The sequence below is a fragment of the Podarcis raffonei genome, chromosome 12 (genome assembly GCF_027172205.1).
Source record: "Podarcis raffonei isolate rPodRaf1 chromosome 12, rPodRaf1.pri, whole genome shotgun sequence".
Classification (NCBI taxonomy): Eukaryota; Metazoa; Chordata; class Lepidosauria; order Squamata; family Lacertidae; genus Podarcis; species Podarcis raffonei.
Window position 1 is genome coordinate 36,466,554 of NC_070613.1, and position 24,948 is coordinate 36,491,501.

The 24,948-nt window shown below is 40.9% G+C and overlaps 1 protein-coding gene across 3 annotated transcripts in view; it reads right to left on the minus strand.

The window, feature by feature from the left end:
* SKAP2 (src kinase associated phosphoprotein 2) overlaps positions 1-24,948 on the minus strand; it is a 182,291-nt gene that overhangs the window by 86,061 nt on the left and 71,282 nt on the right. For 2 of the 3 annotated variants that reach the window (XR_008332932.1, XM_053410013.1), the window contains exons 10-11: positions 15,632-15,718; positions 9,494-9,606 (exon numbers count right to left, since the gene is read on the minus strand). Coding sequence is in view for 2 of the 3 variants with exons in the window: in XM_053410013.1 (XP_053265988.1) it covers positions 9,494-9,606; positions 15,632-15,718 (200 nt within the window). In the remaining variant the exon portion in view is untranslated. The remainder of the gene's footprint in view (positions 1-9,493; positions 9,607-15,631; positions 15,719-24,948) is intronic. The other variant, XM_053410015.1, reaches the window with a different exon arrangement.

Here is a 24,948-nt window from a genome sequence, read left to right on the forward strand (position 1 = left end):
TAGGCGTAGCGAGATAAATCTGGAACAAAACAAGTATATGATAGTTTAAGGAAATATTTTCCAAAAGCAATACCAAGTAAGAGCATTGTGGGATCCAAATTTAATTTCTGTCCCTCTGAGGTAAATATTGTTAAGATCAATCCTAACAGCAGCTCAATAACTTCCAGCTGCTGAAATTGCCCCTTCGTACGCTGCGTGGAGCAGGCAGCAGTATGAAAACAGAGAGCTCATTCCAAAATCAGGCTGACAGTGACCACATGAGGGACAAGGAAAGCAGAAACACAGAGAGACTTTGATATAGGAGAGAGCGTCAACCTTCTGTTGCAAATGTAGAGAATTTCTGCAGAATAAAGCAAGCTGTTTTCTACCTGAATCTAAGCACTGGTGGCATTCTGATTGGATGCAATCAGATACGATGCAAATTTTATCTGTCCTTTTCTACAGATTATATGAAAAGGATCGAAATTATACCCAACCCTTACAGGGATTTCTTCAACAATCTGGTTCACTCATGCCATATATATTATCCCCAAAGTCCATATACTTCCCACCCCAACTCATCCATCTCTCATAAATGCACATCTCCCAGTCACTTCCACCCAGGAGCCTGGATTGTGCTGTTCAAACAATCCAAACTACACCTTGCTTCCTGAAATATGCCACACTTTTTTTCCATTTTCAAAGGGCTTCTCCTTAATTTATAATTTGACTGTTTAGTGTGAAAGCAGAGGAACTTCTTCTGCAGGATTAGTCAAGTCTGAATCTGTCAAGATATGGTCCTGATGCCCTTTGGAAATTCAAAAATTTAGATGGGGCGGGGAGAGAATCAAAGAAATCAAGGCTATTAATGGCTACTCAGGTCAGTGGGTCAAGTCCAATGCTCGGATTCTGCTTTGGGGCTTCTTATGGCCATCTAGTTGGCCACTGTGGGAAGAGCATGTTGGAATAAATGAGCCATTGGCCTGAACCAGCAGGATCTTCCTTTGCTCTCAGATAAGAAGATGTATTCCGGATAGGATGTGGCTATACAGGATGTTTTACGCGTTTTACACATGTATAAGTGTATGTGTGGTTGTGTGTGCGTGCGAGCCCACACAGTAATACCCTAACATAAACAAGATGGCAGAGTTTTCATGATGGACGCAATCTTTTATTTTATGCCTAACTTTGCCTGGATGTTAAAAACAAATACGCTAAGCACGTTAATTTAACTGAACACCTACAAAAAGAAGCATGCCCAGGCTCTGCTTCGGAAGCCCTGCAACTTCAGGGGAACAAGAGAAGTCCCAAGGCAGAAGTGGGATTTCCCCTTTGCCCACTGGAGTGAATGATGCTGGTTCATCAGCGCATACAGCAACCAGGCCAACGACTCTCCTGCTGCAGTTTCGAAACGATTGTTCTGGGGCCAAAACCCTTAAAGGCAAAGAGGAGCTTTGCCGCCTCACCAGGGGTTCAGATGTTCCAGCTGTGTGTGTGTGTTCAATAAACACATGTTTCATCTCACATTAGGCTGCTTAAATATACAATCCATGTCCCTGCAGACTTAAAGAGCGAGCAATCACTCACGGTGCCAGCCCTCACCTGTGCGGGAGGGAATGGTGCCAAAAAAGCTTTCCCAAAAAAAGAGAGAGAGAAGAGAAAGTCGGGGGGGGGGGGGACGACCACTTTCTGAACACTAGCCGTAGAAATCGTTCATAGATGGGGCAGGGAGCAAAACAACGTGAGGTTTGCGGAAGGCTGCTTTAGTTAAGTGATCATTAAAGGCTTTTACGACTAATGGCAGAGAATAAAAGCAGTCTCCTAAATTACAGAATGGAAATAACACGTATTTTGCGGTGGTTGGGCGGAGAGAAGGCTGCTTCAGAAGAATCCAATTAAATTAAATTTAAAACCAAATTTCTCCTCCTTTTTGAAAACAATTTCTATATAAATTTTTTATTGATTTTTCAACACATATTAAAAGACAATACAAAACAATACATAAACAAACAAACATATAGACACGTATAATTTCTTAACCTTTTTTTCCTTAAACCTTCTTTCAGCGACTTCCCCATACCTCCCATAAAAAAAAAAAAAATTCTAGCTGCTAGGAATATACAGTTTAATGCACTTGCGTGAAGCTAAACTTGAAGATGAAGTGGCTGGTGATGTAACAGTCTAGTAAGCTAATTTATGGATTGGCTGCAGACATCGGCCCAGGAAGAGGCCGAAGCCTGCAACCCAGATGCTTTTATTTTATCATTACTATTCTTGGTATGAGCCTCACGAGCAACATGAATCCCAATTAGAGCATTTGTAGTATAAGCAAGTAGGAATGAAAACACAGGCCCCGCTTGATTGGGAACGCCATATTTTAACCTTCGGCTGGAGTCGTTATTGCAGAGAGACCTCTTTCTAACCGGTTAATGTATTTACATCTCTCTCTTTTTTTTAAAGAGTGCTTCTGACTTTCATATGCACACAAAAACCAATTTGATCCTGCTCTTAGAGCTCTGTTACAGATACATTACTTACACGTGACTCTAAAGGTAATTGATTTGGGCTACTCTGAGAGTCATATATGCTAGTTATTGAACTAGCACGCACATATGGAATAAAAAGCCTTAACATTCACCTCCAGGGAAAATATAAGCATTAGGGCAATTCATATATTCTAGGTTCCTTGAAAACCAACAAGCTGCCATGCATTTTGATTCACGGCTTGGGGGTCCTGCGTAAGTGGGAAAGCACATACGCTTGTGCAAGACAGCCCATCTTGTTCCCCTGTGCCACACATCCCACTGTGAGGGTCTGTCACGGGCAGGGGAATGCAGTGATGGCGAGCCAGCAAAGCTGTGTTGCACCATCTGAGATCAGCTCAATCTACTCCAGATTCAGCCATTTATTATTTGTACATCAACTCAGCGAACAGCAAAATATGACTGATTGCATTATATCATAATGCAGGTAAGACCCATGTAGCCACTCCTTCATAACTAAATGCTAGGAGACAAAATAATTTATGCTATGGAACAGCTCCATCTCATTCAGGAGATTGCAAAGATTCTTGCAACACTGCCAACAGCAACGCTCTGTTCATTACAGGGAGGTCTCTCAAATTTAAAAGCCGGTCTTTATCCTACAGCCAGTGAACGACAGCATCAATCAGCAAATTATTTAATATTTGTGGAGAAACAGCACCGTGAGAGCCTGTTGTGTAAGATGCTTATTTATACCTTATTCAGGTATGAATAAGCCTACTATCTGGTATTCCTCAGCATATGAAGGTGGAGTGTGTATTCTTCCCACCAGCTCCAGCTTGGGCAATTGACTCCACTTCAGAGAGACTGATAAAATAATGAAGAGTCCTTTAATCTGCAGGAAACCATTCCAGTCAATTTATAAGAAATATTGCATTCCTTTGTAGGATGTGTAATTATTTTCTATTAATCATGCGCTATAAAGCTACATGATGTGGTTATTCTGTTATCGCTAGGAAGAGGCCTGCAGTCAGCTCCTGACAATGTTAGGTAATTATGAACACAAAGCTTCTTTCTCTTTCTGTAGAAATGCTATCAAGATCCAGGAGCACTGTAATGCTTTATTGTATGAAAATAACACTCGGAAGAAATTAAAGAGCCACATAATGAATGGCTTAAAGGCAAATGTGTGCATGGCCGGGAGAAGAGGAGGTTACCCAAGTAGATAAAATGAACTGAGCATCTTTGGAGAATTTATCCCGGAGAATTTGCACAAAATCCCATCATTCGTAATATGAATTTCCAGGGCCTTCTCTCTGCAGGCAAGTGCGAGGGTGTTTTTAAGGCAACTCAACAGCAAAATGCAGAACACGACATTTTATGTTACTAAGTTGCTGAAGTTACAAGTAGCTTAAGTTAATATACTCAGTTTGTGATTCAAACTATACTGTGGTTTGAAATGCATGGGAAAAGAGCTGCTGGGTGGACAGCCCTGACTTCCAGCCAAGGCATTGGTTTAGATTGCCTTTTCAAACTGTCTAACTCTTTGATGCTGTGACTCAAAGAGAGCTCATCAAAAGCCTTTTGATTATACAACCCTCTCACACCCTGTAACACCTGAGTATGAACTCACCCATCAAAAACTTCCTAAACTTGAGAAGCCCATGCCAGAAAACAGAGGTTCTGGCCTTCCCTTCTCCTTGTTTTGTAAACTTTCTACTTTAAACTTTTCGACTTGCTTTCGACTTCCAAGCATGCATCTCTGGTGGTACAGAGGACTGCTAAACAGTAGCGTACCAGACACAGTGAGTTTGAATGAATCTAAATGGCTAAGCTTGAGGTTGAAGCGATTTACAGCTACGATTCAAACTCATACAGGAGCCCCGGAAAAGTTGGTTGTGCTATTATTATTATTATTATTATTATTATTATTATTATAAGTGGAAAAAGAGAGATCACAACAACACAATTGAATCACTATGTGGCTGAGTGGCACTGAAGTTTTAAACCAGGTCCAAGAGAAAACCTGTCCACTGACATGCACTAGATTCTGTGCTGATACAAAGTCATCCCGAGTCTAGATTGGATTTAGCAAAGCAACACATTAAGATCAACTCGAAGTATCTTTTTACAATTTATAGAAGTATCTTTCTGCAACATGTGATTTGTACACAGTTGTTTTTAACAAAGTTTCAAACCAGCAGTCAGTTCAATAGCACAGAAATATCAAATATTATCTATGTATATATCTTTTAAAAAAAGTTGATGAAATACATAACCTACAGATATATTCCAGAGTAAGTGGATAATAGGCATTATGCCTGCTATTATACAATACAAACCTGGATTTCTAGCTCTGATATAACTGGAAGTGAAAGACTGTAAACTATTTTAATAGATTTCTGTTTGCTTGCTGGACAAAGTTGCTGGTTAAGAGAAGGGTTTTGTTTTCCCCTAAAACTACTTTGGTCATTACTGTATACTTCTACTACTAAAAACAGGAAGACAATGTTGAGCGTATTTTTCATTTATAAGCAAAAGCACCAAAAAGATGTTCAAGCAGAGCTGAGCCTATACTTTTAAGGACAGCTAGCCTTGTGCTGCATGGGCATGTGCTGAATTAGAAACAGGAAATAAGCAGCAATAATAATCTCTGAACTACGGCACACATCATCCCAGTAAATGTTATTGATTGCTCTGAAAATAGGAGTTTATAAATCTGGGTTTGTAGAATATCTGGCAATAAGGCTAGAATAAGGCTATATTCCCCGTGAATCCAGATTTGTGTTATAAAAATAATAAGGAGGGGCCTGCTAATATACTCAACATAATCATTTGCACCTGGCACATGAAATTATGCCATTCTACAATATGAAATTATCTCATAGCAAGATAGCTCACACCCTCCTTACTGCATAATGTGGGCCACAGTGTCCCTAACAAAGGTTTGGAGTAAAATGAAGACTTGCACATTTCTATTAAAAGTTTATGTTTAAAGCTGAAGAGTCCATGCTGCAGGTATTTTGGAGCATGCAGCTTGTGAGAAGAATAACAAGATCTGGTAGTGAGCAATCTTTTTCTAAATGAAAAGTTTTTTATTCCTAAAACAATGTTCTTTTAGGGTCCCCAAAACCTACATTGTAATTTATATTCCTATTTTAAACCTGGTTTTAAAACTTAGCGAAAAGTAGGGGAGAAAGATTCCTTTAAAAAAAAGAAGAAATAAGTTACAAAATTTCAAAAGTGAATACTGATCCTCCCCCTCTTGTTAAGAATCCTCAGTACCGTGAACAACAAATTACATTATGGAGGTAGGAAACCACCTGAAGATTTCTTTTTTCTTGCATAAAAGTCAGGATAAAGCAAACACAAAGCATTAACTAACAACACAACACTTTGTGGTACTGGGCATGAGATCAGAAATGTATGGGAGCCTGCGTGCAATCAGAATGCTCCTATATAATATTGCTATTAAGTTTAAAATCAAAAAGATGATAGGGGAAGGAGGAGACTATAACCCTGCGAACTTTACACATGCAGGAAATAGATGTGAAAACACAGAATAGAAACCTCTGTACTACTAAAAAGCATTTAAGACCAGTCTTGTTCCCTGTTGCAGTTGCCACTGTTTGCAATAAGATATGAGCAACAAGATGCACAAACAGGAGTCAAAAGTTGAAGTGTGCGATCCGTTTCAAAACCTACGTAAGATCCTACTGTTTCCGTACTTAAAGTGAAGTTGTTTCCAAATATTTCTTTTAGGGAAGGGAGGAATTTGTCAAGACATGGTTAGGAAAAATCATTTTGTTGATCATATTTTAGGAACGACACCCACCCACAAAGATCTTACTGGCAGAAGCACCAAAGGTATGTTTCGGCTTGTTTCATAACTGGCCTTGCTGTTATTTAAATTTCCTCTGCTGAAATGCTTTCTGCCTTCACAAGTACTTTATCTTTCAGCTCACATTGCATTCTTCCCACAACATATAATACTTACCTTTAATTCCTTATCAGCAGAATAAGATTTCCTGAGGATTAATGTCAAGGGGGGCTGATATACGATCAGAAAGTAATAAGCAATAGCTGAGATCAAGCCAAAGTTGAAATTTATGACACCATTTTGGAACTGCAGACATTAGCGTCTCCCAACACCTGCATCTCTCATTTTCAACCACTAGATGGTGTAAAAAATGTTTCTTTAAAAAACAAAAAACTGCCAGAGAATCATCCAAGTGCCATAAAACTGAAGCACCAATTTAGAGGGTTAAGAAGCATTTGTTCAAATCCTTCAGCTTAAGAGGTTGTGGATTATATTTTACTGTGTTTATATTCTTAACAACCCCTTTGTCTGGCTGGTAACAGTCAGTTAGACCTTGAACAGTAGAGGCAGATTATTCCCTGGTGTTTTACTTTCCAAAGTCCCTGAATTCAATGCTGACTAGAGACCTCACTGTGCTGAAATAGCTGCAGTCAACAGCCAAAAGCATGTTGAATTTTCATCAAATTTCTTTGCAAAATTGGAGGGGCAAATTCTGAACATAAAACTTCCATAGATCGGGAGCAGCTATAACTGATCAAAACCAAGGTGTAAACCTTTTCAGCAGGGGGCCAGTCCACTGTCCCTCAGACCTTGTGGGGGGCCGGACTATATTTGGGGGGGGGGGAATGAACAAATTCCTATGCCCCACAAATAACCCAGAGATGCATTTTAAATAAAAGCACACATTCTACTGATATAAAAACAGCAGGCAGGCCCCACAAATAACCCAGAGATGCATTTTAAATAAAAGGACACATTCTACTCAAGTAAAAACACACTGATTCCCAGACCGTCCGCAGGCTGGATTTAGAAAGCGATTGGGCCGGATCTGGCCCCCGGGCCTTAGTTTGCCTACCCATGGTGTAGAAGATAGATAGATGATAGATAGATGATACATAGGTAGGTAGGTAGGTAGGTAGGTAGGTAGATGAATCAAGATACTACATAGGATTGAAGGGAAAGAGAAGGCATGTTTGCTCCACCTTCTGTTTCTTTGCAAAGTGGAATGCTTTCAGTTCTGGGTCAAACGAACCACGAATTTGACTGGTGAAAATCAAGATGCAATTCCTTGTAGGAATGTTTAAAGAGCTGTAGCTGTTTAACATGTTAGTTAACACACTTAAGAGAAAAGTACAGTAAGACAGTGCTATAAAATAAAAGTGTAAGGCTGCAATTGTGCACCCTTTCTTGGGAATAAGCTCTGTTGGAATACAATGGGCCTTACTTCCAGAAAAGCATGGAGAGGATTGCAGAGCATGGCCACACACCTGGAAGATAGCTACTGCATTTAACAAAGCAAAAAGAGTGGATTAGATATGCCCGGTCTGGATTTTGGGGAGCTAAATTCCTGCCGTGCCAAAGACTTAGCAGGTGGGCCTGGGAAGGAACTAGTTCCCCATCTGTAAAATGGGAATAAGGATGACCTAACTCTCATAGTGTTCTGAGGGCAGCTGTGCAACAGAGATATTGTAAATCATTATTATTAAGTTATTTTGTTACATCAATAACAAAGCAGAAGAGGTACACTTAGTTCTAATGAAACACATCTATTTAATTAGAAATACTTTGCACTTTACAGGCGTGGGAAAGGCATGGTAGGGTTGCCACTTTTGTTCTGGCAAAATACAGGACAGGACAGGGCGGGGCAGTTGGGAGGCAATTTTTTTTTTCATCTGGTGCTGAATTGACTTCAAAGCAATCCATTACAATATACTGCAGCCTATCACAATGGCCCCTCTGGAATTTGTCTGTCTGTCTGTCTGTCTGTCTGTCTGTCTGTCTGTCTGTCTCTCTCTCTCTCTCTCTCTCTCTCTCTCTCTCTCTCTCACACACACACACACACACACAAATTTGTAAATCTGTCTGTGCTTGGCTACCCAGAGCTTAAATACATGACCTTTCACATACCCTTTCAAAAACATGCATTTGGAGAGGTTCCCTAACCTAGGGTGGGAGAGAGAGAAAGAGAGAGAGAGAAGACCTGAAATACAGGACAAAACTGTATCAATACAGGATGTAACATTTTACATTGAAATATGGGACAATCCTGTATTATACAGGAAGAGGTGGCAACCCTAGCAAGAGTATGCCATGAACATTGGCTTGCCAGCTCTACAGACAGCAAGGATGGGGTTCAAGAAGCAAAAGCAATTGCTCAAAGTATCGCCAGGTGTCCAGGCCACAGCCGTGGCTCATTGTCAGGGTTGCCCCTCTAGTTTCTGCACAGCAAGAACTGAACATTTTCTGGAAAGGGGGTCTGCTCATTGTGGAGGAATTGAGGGGGGAAATGACTCTGAAGTGAGACTAACAGCATAATTCTGTACACGGCTCAAAAATAAAGCCCTGTTGTGTTTGCAACTTAGAGGTGCTGTAACAGTGATCTACTTTTCAGAATAGTTAAATATTTTAAGAACAAAATATTAGTTTGATGCATACTGACGTTAATTCTGCCTCCTTCAGTAAATGCAGGGGGGAAATTGCACTTTTGCACAGTGATTAAGAGAAAAGAGAGGGAGGGGAAGCAATGTAGGGAAAGTCAACTGAATCTGTAAAAACACACACATACTCACACAGAGGCCACACACACAGACAGAGCCACTGGTTACTGCTGAGGCCAAAAACTGTGATATGAAAACAATTCCAAAAATTCCGAGTTCAGCACATGCAAGAACTGCCAAGGAAGAGGATGTAACGTGTACGCACACAGGAGTTGACAAAGCTAACTTTTACATGCAATTAAGTGCATTGTCTCTGAGGGAAGCAGAGATAAACATGCTTTAAAGACAATTCCTGTTGCACAATACCACTTCAGATGTGATTACATTCCATTGACAAAATAATTAATGGGCAAGGAACTTCTGACGGAACGTGAAGGATGTAAAGGAAACGCCAATTTCCCAACACCCTTGAAGGCTGCACGCTTTTTTTCTTTTCTTTTTTCTTTACTTCAGCTATCTCCTCGTACCTATCTATTCTCGGTAGGATACAGTACCTTGCTGAGAATGTAGATAGTGTCTCCACGTTTGAATGTCAGCTCATCAGGAACATCACCGGTACAGTCCCACATACCTTGATAGAAATTAGCATAATCGGTTTTTTTACTGCCTGGGGAAGGAAGAGGTGAATACATTAGATTTGTCAGCATATGTGATCTGGGGTTTTGTTATCAAGGTTACAAATACACCACCGCTCAAAAAAAACCAAAGATCGACCAAGAAACATTTTCCAACTTTCTTTTCTGTCGTAGGAAACCACCCCACCCCCGTCTCGTAAGTGCTATAGCAAGGATGAAAAACAAGTTCCATTTCTTGCAGTCGTCAAACATTTATTTATCTTTTTTTTAAAAAAACAAGTTATTGCCATGGAGTTGCACATCTCAGATCTGCTACTTTATTTCACGCAAGCAGCTATGTGTTTTCCCATAGAATAGGGGTAAGATGGCTGCTGACATTAAGAAAACCTGTGACAACAGGGCAAACCAAGCACTTTGCAGCTCTCCATGTCTTTCTCCTGAAAAAGACAAACTTCCCCTCTGAAAACTTCTCCCTTTTTTGAGGGCTAAAGCTGAAATATTGTCACGTCGGTAGAGCTAACCTTGCTGAAGTTGCATTTTAAAAAAATATTTGTGTCAGCACCAGCTTAGGACATTAAGTTCCGGCTAAATATGCAACACACACCACAGCCGTAAACTCATCCTTCTAAGAACATAAGCACAATGAATGTGCTGCGTTCAAACTGCCATACAGACCATTAACTGATTGATTATTTTAGCACTGTTTGCTCTGTAATGCCACCATAACACAGTAATAAATGCTTTGTCATATGCTTGCCATACAGAGAAGCACTTACTGGAGCACAGAAATTCCATGCGGTTGAAATACTTGGGAAGCTTCTGTGAACACAGGAAGCTATTTCCTGTTTGCGATTCTGTAAGAAGCGCATCGGCCGAGTTTAACACAGCAAGAATGCAAGAAGCCCCAATGAGGCAAGCGGGGAACATTATGCTCACAAGACCCACAACAGATGCGAGTGTGCTAATAATCTCCATCTTTCAATTCAGATATAAGCACTCCAGATTTAATCGGATTAAGGGAACGCTGTCTTCATTTTGTTACAGATGCAACAAAACTGCCATACTGAGAATCACGAAAGCGATCCAGCAACACTTTCAAGAACTCAAAAATCATTATTTATATCCCTCCACATACAATTGTGTATAATTAATGGTTATCACATCTGTAAAAAAAGCCTCGCCAAATGTAAGCTGCGCACTGCATTTCAGAAAGCGGCTCGGTTTTCTAATCATGACGGTGATCTACATTTAATCCCCTCCAGTATTAAGATGTCATAATAATATCTTCCAATGCTACATTCAGCTCAGCTCATGGAAAGTCATAGGCAGATGTTTCCCTGATCTGCATTCGACTCGAGGCAGCATTTCCATTTTTATCACGTGGCCTGAATTCTAAACAGAACCGGCTTAACTTCTGTTGTAAAACGCTAGAGGGCACTCAGGGCGGCAGTCTGCACAGTGAGTGGGATTGTGCATGCACCACTTATTTTTAGCCATTTCTTTTTTCCTCCCCCCACCCCCATAAGCAATTTGCTTGTTCTGTGTTAAATACCTATATCATATTTCATTAGGATATTTTAATAGCTTATAAATGTAGGGGGGGGGGAGAAATCTGATTTGTGGAATGTAGTTCCTATTCCCCGCCTCGCCAAAATCGTAAAATAAGAGTCTTAAAAATAAGGTGGTTGGGCTTGATAACGCCTGCATTTATTATCTTGCATTTAATCATTCCCAACAGGGTTCTAGAGCTGCTACAATATGCCGTTGCTTTCTACACAAAATGTCTCACAGCAATGCACGCTTGCAAAAGCGCACATACAAATTAACATAGAAAAGATTAAACAACACCAGTAACTAAAAATGCTCAAGCTAAAATATTTTAAGAAGGGAGAATCCTATCCTACTATAATAAGGTGAACACCAATACAGATAAGGGTATATCTGTATTGATAGATAATGAACAAGGGGTTTGATATCAAGATCAATATCAACTAGTTCTTATCTGAAATCAGAATACAGAATCATAGACTCACAGAACTGGAAGAGACCCTGAGGGTCATCCAGTCCAACTAAATGTAAACTTGGCTCCATGAATGTAACAATATTATTAACTGCGGCTTTATCATTTTGAAATTTTTATTATTTTAAATTTGTTCTGCCCTTTATGATGATTTAAGGTGATTTTGGATACAGCCGTCGAATGCTTAATAATGATTATTTTTTTAAAAAATATCTTTTTTATCTTCAACATTGTATCCTTCTGTACAGAGATTGCAAGGCATTTACCTACTAAGAATGTAAAAAATTGCTCTCAGTAAATTGAATTCTGACAGAGAGTTAGAATTCGGTGCCAAAACCGAAGACCAAGCGGGCAAAGCTGCTGTACAGTTATTTGGATTACAGACTCAACGTTAACAGGATTTGACAGTCAAAACCTATGCTTGTCTACTCAGGAGGGCCAGAGTTCAGTGAGAATTACTCCCAGAGAAGTGTGTACAGGATCGCAACCTTAGATATGAAAATAAGGTACGTGAAGAAACAACTTTTTCCTGCATGCCTATCTAAACGCCACATTTGTCCATGAGGGGACTGTAGCACAAGTAAGGAATTGCTTGTGATCAACACATGATGCCTGGTTGTTCAAGCCACATAGGTATACAAATAGAAAACTCTGTATATATTATTGTTGGAAGGTGGGGGGAGTTTTAATGTGAAAAACATCTTACATTCTTAAGTAAGGTTAGAACAAGTTCATGTCATGTGATCCGTAGTAAGGCCGAAATATTCTTTGCCAATTCACGACCCTACATAACAAACAAACTTCTAGCATTACATGTTTAACCATCCAGAGAGGGTCAGAGGTCACTGCCGTACTAAAGTGTTAGAACCATCGCCTGAAATGAATTTCACGTCAGGGAATAATTATTATGGTTCTTTATTTCAAGGATATTGTATGAAACGTACTTATATTTATAGGTTCGCTCATAAAAATTTAAGACCATGCTAACAAAGAAAAACAGTAATATTTCACGATGGGGGCAGGTCACTTTTTCAGCACAGAGACTGCTGGAAACATGAACTACGTTGTCTATTATTTATGTGCAATAGCCGTCATTTGCATAGAATTTGCATGACTGTCAGGGCACAGCTGTTGCAGAAACTGCCACTCTGGGACAATTGTACAATTTCTGACGTGGGAGTTAAAAGCTCGGAGGATGCTTTGTAAGTTACAATCACTTTGGAAAGATTAAAGTTTCAACTCCTTAAAGACTTAGCAAGTGGGGGGAAATGGTTTGCCCCCATATATACACAAAGAGACTTGTGAGGAAGAGCTAAAAGCATTGTGGAGGGTAGTTGGTGAGGAAAAGGCAAGGGGAGTTCATGACCAAGGTTAATAAAATTATGTATAGTGAGGAGGGAGGGGAGAAGACTTTTTCATCCTCTCTCATAACTAGAGCAGAACCTGAAGCCAGAAAATGAAATGAACAGCAGGTTTAGGACACAGAAAGTCATCATTCGGACATGACACTAAACTGTAGTTTAGCATGAAAAGAATGAACCATGGCATATGCTGGTTTCACGTGCTCCTCTGCTGTGCCTACAAGATATTCACTACCCATTTAGATTAACCCTAGCTTGTTGTGTTGCCTGAACCTGACAAATGCTGCTTAATCTTAACTATGGTTTGTTAAAAACAAGCCAACTTCAAACCATGGTTTATGAAGGTAGCTTGCTTAATCAAACAATAACTTAACATTAACCACAGCTTTTAGTGTTTGGAAAATAAGTTGAACTGATGCTTACTTGGGCGAAGCATTATCTAGACCTGTTTCAAGACTATCACTTTTATGCCCTGTTGCTGGAAGCTACTGTGGGAAACAAGATCCTTGATTAGGCTTTGATCTGATCCAGCAGGCTTTCTAATGTGAACAATGAAAAGGTAATTTGGCCACATGTTGCAACAAATATGTGTTAATCCCATCCTTCCCCACTGTCAAATCCCTTTGGACTGTTCCCAGCGCTATAGTTCACGTCAATAAAACCCAAATGTAAAGAAGAAATCCTAAAAGGTTTTCAAAATAATCCAGCTGCAAGGAATAGATTGCATTCAAGTTTGGGCCTACTACACATGCCAGCACCTTTAAAATTCTTCAACTTTGTGGGTTCTAGAAACAAACTTGTAACTTTAGAACTTGGGAGCTTTATCAGGATTCATTTGAACAAACATCCTGAATATTGCATACAGAGCCTAGAAGTTAAGAGGCAATTGTGGTATGGCAGTTTCCCAGCACAGCCTTAATGTGAAAGGGATGGCATTGTATTAATAAACTGATTTGTGTTCAAAGTTTACTAAGGCCCTAATCCCTAGGAGTCCAGGCATCTGACCATTGGGCCCATCCAACTCAATATTGTCTACACAACTCAATATCGTCCACCCTGATTGGTAGCAGCTCTGAAGGGTTTCAGGGAGGAGTCTTTCCCAGCCCAACTTGAAGATGCACCTTTACCAGGGAGTAAGCCCTGTCGAACATGTTGCGACTTCCTTATGAGTAAACATGCATAGGAGAGGCTACAGTTTTAGAAAAGATTCTGGCACTCACTTTACAATGGCTGAGAAACGGGGCTGGCCTACATCGCATTAATTTGGGAACGTGTCTATTTACTGGAAAGCTTCCGTGATCCCGTTGCCAAGGTTACGCTGAGAATTATTTTTTTTTAAAGCTTGTTTTGTAGTGGTCCACTCTGACAGCAACATCTGATGACTCACCCCCTTGTTTCCTGTGCACGGCAAACCCAAACCCAAACTGTCTACAACAACCTGCTCAGATAGCTTCCTGTGAGAGGCCGGAAATCAGGCCTGCTTCCTCTCCACACACTATATGAGGAAGGGCACAGCCAAGACGCTTCCTGAACACACTCCTCGTCCACCCTTTCTGTGACAGCCGTGGAAGAATGATGTGGAGCAAATATGACGAGAAAGATAACCCTAGGGCTCATTCCTTTGTAGGGCCCAGCTGCAACCCTGAACCACTTGCTCAGCTGGTGTCTGGGGCGTAAAGAACTGTCCCGATAAGGAACAAGCTCTGGTTTTCGAAGTTAAAAACAACACGGAGCTCAAAGTGGCAAGAGAGTGAGCTCCCAAAGTAGAGGTTGAGTTGATTTTTAAGAGCGGCAAACAAGGCTGCTCCTAACCCAAAGGCTTCATATGCCGTGTCCAGTCCCCACCCTGCTCTCCCGAGTGTAGTGCTAATTTGCACGGGGCAAGTTGCCAAGGCACAGCGGAGAGAGGCCATTCTTCATGGCCCTTCATGTCCTTTTCTGATTTTTTTATGCTGCCGTCACTTTTCCATTCTGCTGTCACCGAGCACCGGCATTTCTTAGCCCAGTTCATTTGCTTTCTGTGGTATAATCATATGCAATGAAGATATGCATGGCCAACATTTAAACAGGCTGCAGATCAATTAGTGGTCTTAAGTTTATCTGATTTTTATCAAAGAAGACAGAGCTGTGGGTCGATTGTCAGAGCCTGTGTCAAGATGACCTTTTCAGAGACGTCTACATTGCTGGTCCCCTGGGCAACTTGTTGTCCCCTGTTAGTCTCTGAATGACAGAAGTCTGTTCTGCTCAAGCACAAAGTATACACAGATGTCTATATTACATTCTTATAGGTTTGACAGGAACTGCATGTTGTATCTATAAACTGTCCTTTAGCAGTGACACTTCCTCAATGATGATAAGCTAATTTATGCAGCTAAATCTCCTTTGTGAAGAAATGAAAGCTAATTGAGTCATTACAAAGTAATTCAGGAAGGAATACCTTGTATAAATTGGCTTACTTTATAAATCCTTCTCAAGCGATTTTCATGCATCCTAAATGGTGCTATTCAGATTCCGCCGCCCCCCCCCCCACTTTCTCCTGCCATAAGAAATCAGTTAAACTTTCAGAAACTTCAAGGCTTTTATCTGTGCCGAGGGCTGGGATGGGCGAGAGGCAAACACCGGAAAGTAAACGTAAAGCAATGGAGGCAAAACACAGGCTGGGAATCCAAAAGGTACCTGAAGGATTGCTAAGGTTCTCTTGGCTTGGTTTCCTTGACTCTTCAGCCTTCACTGGCGCTTTGGCCGGTGGTGCTTCTTCTTCTTCTGCAGACACAAGCAATACGTTGAACAAACATGTTAGTCTACAGGAATTATAGCCCACGACAGTTTAGAAAATAGAGAGTGTGGCTGAGGCGGCGTAAATTTTGTCTGTCAAGGAGGCTACAAAGTCAGCACACACAGCAGGGTTGAAATACGGTCAAGCACTTGGATGTCCCTCTTAAAAACAAACACCCCAGTTTTAAACTAGAAATATAACTCGTGTTTAGATCCAATCCTTGTCCTCCGAAGGGAAGAGAAGGAGGCTTGAAGTGTCATTATCACTGGTTGGCTTCTCTAGTTCCAGCGCTGACACAGGTTTTTGATGTAATGAAGTTCCCCACAAGGCGATACTTCTCACATTGTTTTCACAACGCCACCATATTGCCGTTAAGTTTGCCTTCATACAGTGAAAGCTAGTAGCATACCAAGGCAGTGCTGTGCCAAGCCATTTTTCTACCAGAAGCAGAGCTCACCTAGCACCCTCTGCACTGAGGGAAAACCAATTCAGAGGACCAATTCAGACACTCATTCCTGACCCTTCTCTATTCCCTACATCGCAATGGCCCCATTGTGCTCCCTGAAGGAGGTTGCTTTAGCCTGCTATATGGCAGGGCCTATCCCGCATCAAGGAGACAGGCTTGAAAATCACAGTTCTCCCTGATAAAATCTAAGGTATCACCCTATGCAACAAGGTTCACCACATAAAGAGAAAGCAATTAAGTCAACATGAGCTAACATTTTCATTTCAAAAGGGAAAGCCTAAAAGCTTAATGGGTTCTAAGCAAACAAAAAACAAAGCAAATAGTTGAAACTATTTTACTCTTTTTTGTGGAAACTAATTTAAATTTAGTTGAAACTAATTTACTCTTTTTTGTGCCACTGATTCATACATTCTCAAAGCAATTTAGCTGCTGCTAAAACTATGGCTACATTCACACCATTTTAAGCATTTTATTCTATTTAACAGAGCCCGACTGATTAAACATAACCACAGCAGAAATCCTAGAACTCAGAAAACAAAGCAGCAAGTATTCCGACCAAATAATAATAATAATAATAATAATAATAATAATAATAATAATATATGTAAAGGGAATTGGGGGTTGCTCGTGCGTAAGGGGGCTGCTGCTCTAGGCAACGTTGTCTGGCTAAACCTTTCCCTGGCTGGACAGCCCTTTCTCCGTGGCTGTGTCAGTCACTGGCAGAATCCGTCAGTGGGCGTTTCCTGAACTTCTTCCAACATAAAAGCTCTTTGACGCCAAGTCTCCGCCTAGCCTCCCTGCACGGAAGTCTTCTGCGCAGAGTGGGCGTGGCCAGCGGAGGTCCTGGGCTCTCCCCGCTGGTCTCTGTGGAAGAGTCTTGGAGCCATCTCTCCGAAGTCCTTCCCTGCTCCCCTTTCTTCCTGGTGTCACGCCGATTTCCTTCCCCAAAGGAAGTGTTCCCTCTCTCCCTGCTGGTCCCATCTCCTGCATCGTTGGGGAGCCTTACCTCCACTCTTGGCTCCGATGGCAGTTCCCTGACAATATATTCTTTCTACCCCGCCCATCCAGCTGGGTCTCCCCAGCCACTCTGGGCGGCTTCCAACCGAAGGTTAAAAATACATTAAAACATCAGTTATTAAAAACTTCCCTAAACATGGCTGCATCTTTACACCAAGCCTGGAACTCAATAAGGAAGGAGCCAACCATACCTTTAGGATGGTGTTAGCCAATGTGGTCCCCAGATGATGTTGATGGACTCCAGCTCCCATCAGCCACAGCCAATATGGCCAATGCTCAAGGAAGAAGGAAGTGGTAGTCCAACAAAATCTGGGGACACCGTGGCTGCTCTTGCATAAGCCTCAGCCTAGGATGCCAGGAGCAGTGTGCACTTACCACACCACATACCTAGTGCTTCAGGGGTAAGAAGACCCCATCATTCAGCAGTATCCCAATTACTTCAGATCACAAGGTTGCTTTAACTATCACTACAACCTCTGCACCCAGATTCATTTTGTTGAACCCTATGTACCCAACCACAGCTACCGGACACTGTCTCATGACACAACACTACTCCTGGATTGACAGAGGATTAAAAAAAAGTAAATTGGGTGACAGCATGCTGGTGACTTCTCATTTCAAACTGATGAATAGAGATTTTTAGCAGCCATGAGACCACTCATCTATTTAGACATGTTTCGCACTTGTGAAATGCATGCAAGGCAGAGTAGCAGTTCATAATACCTGCTCCACAACACCCCACTTAGAAGAAGAAGAGGAGGAGGAGGAGGAGTTTGGGTTTGATACCCCGCTTTATCACTACCTGAAGGAGTCTCAAAGCGGCTAACCTTCTCCTTTCCCTTCCTCCCCCACAACAAACACTCTGTGAGGTGAGTAGGGCTGAGAGACTTCAGAGAAGTGTGACTAGCCCAAGGTCACCCAGCAGCTGCATGTGGAGGAGCGGAGATGCGAACCCGGTTCCCCAGATTACGAGTCCACCGCTCTTAACCACTACACCACACTGGCTCTCAAGAGGCTGGTTATGTGCTGCTTACCCACAGAAAGCAGCAATTGTAGTTTGGATGTTAAGGGCACAGTTTACTCAACATAGCAGCTTTGTAGATCTCAATTCCACCATCCAACGTAGACAGATTTTATGTTGGTACAAGAACCCACAAGAAAGCCGGAATGGGTAGATCTGCTGCGGAAACCATATTTAGACTGACATAGCACATTCAAGGTTCAGCTGGGACCAATATGTTGACCTGGGATTTGGAAATAAACCCACTTGCAATTGCCGTTCAGCCACAAAGCTCACCAGGTGGCCAAGGGCAAGCGAACAACTAGATAAGGATTTTGTACAGATAAAATGGCATCACTTCATACAAGGGAAAGTGCTAGGGAAATGCTGACGAGTGGATACAGTTTCCTGTTACCACACATTTTAGAAGGCTAAGTAGGAACACAAAGACAAGAAAAGAAATGTCTTTCTATATACTGTTAGGGGCACCAGGAGGCACTCTCATACTATGGCTTATATCCAAGGAACAAACATGCCCTGTTAGTTATCTCTCCTTTCCACTGGGTATCACTGTTCCTAATTATGTTACACTGCATAAGCATCTGTTAATATGCAGCACACTGGAGGGAAAAAGCTTTTCCTAATAAACCCTATAAAACTATTCTACTGCGGTATCAAGGCCAACAGTTCTCACCAGCTTTAAGTTTCTCCAGAACTGGAGAGGGTAAAAACTTTTCCAATATTTGAATTTAACTAAGGAAACTAGTCTTTCAAAAATACTGATCTAGCCCTCTCCTCCACTGCCCCAATTCACCCAAAGTAGTAATAATAATAATAATAATAATAATAATAATAATAATAATTTATTTATACCCAGTCCATCTGGCTGAGTTTCCCCAGCCACTCTGGGCGGCTTCCAATCGAGTGTTAAAAACAAAACATACAGCATTAAATATTAAAAAATTCCCTAAACAGGGCAGCCTTCAGATGTCTTTTAAAGATAAGATAGCTACTTATTTCCTTCACATCTGAAGGGAGGGCGTTACATAGGGCGGGCGCCACTACCGAGAAGGCCCTCTGTCTGGTTCCCTGTAACCTCACTTCTCACAGTGAGGGAACAGCCAGAAGGCCCTCAGAGCTGGACCTCGGTATCTGGGCTGAACGATGGAGGTGGAGACGCTCCTTCAGGTATACTGGGCCAAGGCCATTTAGGGCTTTAAAGGTCAGCACGAACACTTTGAATTGTGCCCGGAAACGTACTGGGAGCCAATGCTCTCAGGACCGGTGTTATGTGCTCCCAGCGGCCACTCCCAGTCACCAGTCTAGCTGCCGCATTCTGGATTAATTGCAGTTTCCAGGTCACCTTCAAAGGTAGCCCCACATAGAGCGCGTTGCAGTAGTCCAAGCGGGAGATAACTAGAACATGCACCACTCTGGCAAGACAGTCCGCAGGCAGGTAGGGTCTCAGCCTGCGTACCAGCAACTTTTAAACAAATTAGTGCAGATTTCTCAGATGTTAGATTCCAACTCGCCTCGTCCCTGCCAGAATGGTCAAAAATCAGGGATGATATGAGCTCAACATCCTGTGGTGGTCCCCCTCCCTGACATAGATGGTGATTTTCAGATCAACACAAGGAACTGTAGATGACTACATAAAGGACAATAGGTCTCTTCCTATTTTACGAGAAAAAAATATATGATCTAAATTTTGATAGAGGCCAGCAGATCACGGACTATGTTGCTTTTTTCATCAGATGCATGAAGCCCATCTTCCTGGGTACACTACTGTAGTTATAAACAGGGGAGCAAAACTACCATGAAAGACAAGTAGAAATATCTTGTGACAATGGATGGAGAAAGAATTTGTTTGGTCCACTTTTTGCAATAGACTAAACCCAATCTCAAACTCCAGAATTTGCTTGCAGATTGGAATGTAGCTCCCAGCTGGATTGCAGACTTTTCCAGATTTTGCAATGCATTTTTGGCAGACCAAACAGGTATTTTATTTATTTAGTGCATAAACTGTATATACCACTTGGCTGTAGAAAAGAACTCAGAGTGGTATACAAGATGCATATTTTACTGGTGAATGTGCTGAGAAGCATGTATTTCATGCAAAAGGTGTGCACAAAATGCATATAATGGAACTGAATGACTAGAATGCTACAAATACAGTTAACTGAAATAAAAAGTAAAAATCATATCAGGTAGTTGTTGTTTTGTTAATGTCCCAAGTTAGCTTTCTACAGCGTACTTCTGTCACAAGATCGGTTATGCCCAAGATAAAGATGTATTTGAAGTAAGCAATTCAGTTTAGATTCCTGTCAAAAGCTCTAGTATTCATTACTAAGATACCTCCATTAGCCCTTATTAATAACATGGCTAATCAAAAACAAGCACTGTATTGTGCTATGCTAGTTAAGAGACACCATGTCATTGCACAATATTAATTAATACCTTAGATAACAACAGTTTGTGGGTTAATATATTCTACTCAATACTTTTAGCAACAGTAAACACAAACAGCTGAGCTATGCAGTAAAATCCATCAAGCAACACAGATGGTTATAAGGTTTTCATTATGTGGTTTCCATAGCAATCATCTTGCAAATCTGGAAGATCCTTGCAAATAAGCAGCTTGTATTTACATGCCTTTCAGCTGCACTGTGGAAGTCTTCAACACATAGTTGCTATTCCAATCGCATTAGAAGGGTCATTGGGATAAATTTTGATCAGCCCCTACTACTGCTGATTTTTAAGACAATTTGCCTTTGTAAGAAAAATGCATTGGTCAATAATTTCATGCCTGTAGTGTATAAAGGTGTATTTTTATTTTTATTTGAAAGCTCAGTGTCATCTCAGCCACTTTAAGAAGCACACAATTTTTTGTTTCCAAACTGATCATACTAGAGAAGGGAGAGCCTTCTCGGGAGTGGCACCCCAGTTTTGGAACTCCCTCCACTCTGAGATACAGCTGGCACAGATGTTGCTGAGTTAAAGATCTGGTCATTTGTCCAGATTCTGCTTTGCTGGAGCTTTAGGTAGTGCCTGAAAACAGAAGAGTGACCAAGACTGCCTCTCTTGTATCCTCATTGAACAAACTGTTTGCATGGGCAACACTTCCAAGAGCCCATCCTTCCTCAGCTTACTGCAAAGACTTCTGGGGGTGGGTGGGGGGAAGCAGACAGGTGCTACGTTGGTAAATAAGTACAAAACCTTCTGAATTCCATGAAAGGTGATACAGCAGGACACACCTAAATCTATTTTATGTCAGGTCCAATGCAACAGCAGCTATTTCATAGCTGCAGTTAAAAATATTGTGCTTGTTTACTCTCAAGTTGTAATTTTCTGGATGGCTGTTATGACAAAAGGCTATTGGAAAAGTGCTTTTGCTCGTCCTGTAAAAGAGTTGTAGAGGATATTATCATCACCATATCAGTAGCTTTTTACAAAAAAATAAAGTGTCAAAGCAACTAAACAGGATAAAATACTACAGATAAAAGCAAAAAACAGAATATTTAAAGCAATGAATAATGCAAAGTAACTAAAATGCTCATCCAATAACATAATAACGAGGAGAAATCCAACTCACCCCACTAAAACATTAGTACCACCATAGAGGCCACATTAGTTAGCCAAGGCCTAAATGAATAGAAATTTCTTAGTCTGGTGCTTAAAAACCCAGCCTGTTTTCCTCAGGAGAGCATTCCACATTGTTCACTACATCAATGTCCTTTTTATAAAGATCCTCATAACAAATATTTCTCACACCTACTGAGTTTCTGTATTTTTTGCTATTTGACCATGAAAACTATGTTATTTTGCAATTATACCTCATTTGCATTGGCAGGCAGTTTATGAAGGACTAAATTTGTGGTTCAAATCCCAATGCTCTTGATGTTATGTTATGGCTAAACAAATACAAACTATTGCCCACAAGAAAGCCAGAGTCTCCTCATCCTTCCCTAATTTCCAAGGTAATAAAATACTTCCCCAGTATTTCAGACATTGATTTCCCCTCTAAGGAAAGTTAAATCACATATACAAATATGTAACATTAAACTGCCATTTAGAATTAAGTTTCATTGCCACTCTTGTTTTGTGGATAAATTAACAAAAATTTAATCCTGTTAGTGTAAATAGATTTGAGAATCCACTTAGTTACGTGTGTGTGTGTGTGTGTGTGTGTGTGTGTGTATCTACACAACATTTTTTTGGTGTGTTCAGATTTAAGTGGGATTATTTCTAGGCTTGCATACTCTAACTGTTCAGAAACCAATGGTTTTATTTTGTGTACCTAAGTAAAAGGGACATTACATCTTATCATCTTGTTTTAAAAAGGCCCTGAACGTGTTAAGAGATATAAATCTAGACACACACACACACACTTATGGTTCTCTGTCTCTTTCATTTCCAAGGGGTAAAGAGGATGAGTGTGTGGCAAAACGTAGGAGGCTCAGGAAACACTAAACTTCAGAGTGACTGCCACAGCTCTCTGTGGGTGGCCAGAGATCTGCAACATTTCCAGGGACAACTTAGACCATCAGCAGGCATGGTTAGTCTCAACTCCTGCTGGCTTCGCAGGGTGGCACATCTTTTGAAAAAGCAATCAGCGGGGCTTTGAATAAAGCATTTCCTGGCACTTCCTGAAATGATTCCCCCCTGCAAGACAATAATTTGGTCCAACATAAGGAAAGCAGAGTTAATTAAACAAAGTCAAGAATAAGGTGACTGCTGAGAGAGGTCAGATGGGGTTGGTGGGTTGGATTAAAATAAGGAAAAAAATAAAGAAGAGGAAACCTGCCATGTAGTAATTATTTACCCATGAAACAGCTTTACGTAAAATGCCTTTGTTCAGTTCTTCTATGTTGTATACACTTGAAGAAAGAAAGCACCCATAAAATTAAGTCAAAGCAAACACCTGTTCTTTGAGCACACTTCCCCACTCCTCATTTAATGCAAAAAAAAAAACCGGAGAAGCAAATTCATGAAAAATGAAGTTAGTCTTGACCTTACTACTTTCAGAAGACATCTCAGCATTTGCAGCAGCTTTTAAGAAATCTTGTAGAACTCATTATTTTATGCTGAACATCTCAGAGTTAAAGTGAACACTCATGTGAAAAATGTGAACTAAGCCAAAGAAAAAACACATTGAACTCCCTTTGGTTCCGATGATACAGAGAGGGAAGCACCATTTTTGAACTTCCTTATTAAAATCAAAAGTAAAATCATGTTAATAGCTTATATTTGTTTGGCTTATATTGTTTGGCTCATGCCAAACAATTACAGTGGTACCTTGGTTTACGAACTTAATCCATTCTTAAACCAAAATGTTCTTAAACCAAGGCGTGCTTTCTTATAGCTGCGTGGGACTCAACTTACAAATGAAACACACTCAACATGTTCTGCTTCCAAGGCAAAGGTCACAAACCAAAACACCTACTTCCGGGTTTGAAGCATTCTTAATCCAAGTTGTTCATAAACTAAGCTGTTCTTAAACCAAGGTACCACTGTAGTCTGTAGCAGTCTGTTGAAGCAAGCAACAAATTATTGTGGCACCTTAAAGTCTTACCTAATTTATTGTGGCATTAGTCTAAAGCAGCAGGAGGAAGATGTACGCCCACACAAAATGGAAAAGAGTTGCCTCTGTTATTGTTGGTGTGGACAACAAAATACATTCTGAGGTAAACAAGGAAGTTAGAAGAGAGAATATATACTTATTGAAGCATACTGACAATTGGAAAGACCTGAGGCAACAGGTCTTTGCCTCGACTCTTTTTGAGCATCCTTATCAACACCTTCTGCTAGAGACAGACCAGCAACACTGAGCTGAATAAAGAATGGCTCCTGACTGAGTTCTAGAAAGACCACACATGGAAACAGATCAAGCCACAAACAACTGGAGATACCACAAGTAACACCGGGGACTCTCCACTAACATGCACACAAATCCTAATCTAAACACTTCCTAAATCAATAGGGACCATAAACGCTTAACTTCAGAGGGCTGTGGAACTGCCTGAATGGCAAAAGGCAATTAAGCAGATCTCTGAATCATTGTTAAAACAAGTTCCAAAATGCCTGCATGTAATGGTTGATTCTAGTACTATGGATACTTTTAGACACTTTTTAAAAGCACACGATGCTTAGCTGTAGTACAGGTTGGGTTTTGATTTGACCTTTATAATGCCCTCTTGAGATAACTCCCTCTAACTTATTAGCTTCATCAGCTAAAGGTCATGAACACAGGGGCGATTATATGCACACAATTATAAGGGAGACTGTGGCGTAACAGCTTGTAATGAAACCTTAAAAGCAAACTTCTTTTTACGCATTACAGAGATTTAAACAGCATTTTTCACAGGAATAAATAACATCACGTACAACCAAATCTCCACAAGGACCTACTTGGTCAAAGACTTGCATAGACTTTCCTCAGTTCAGATTGTGGCGATAATAGATAAGATTGGTCATTCCACAAGGTGAACACACACAACATTTTCCTAAGCAGATTTCCTAAGCGCTTAGTGTGTTTGGGCAATGTTTTGTTCTTGCTGATATTTCCCACTTAGGTCACTGAGCAACCAAAAAGTCATTTTCATACATGCTTGGTCAGTCTCCGGCTGCAAACACACTTCACATTTAAAGCACATCCCATGAAGAAAAACAAAGAATTATGGGTACTGTAGCATGTTACGGGTGTTGGGAGTTGTAGCTCTGTAAACTAGAGTTCC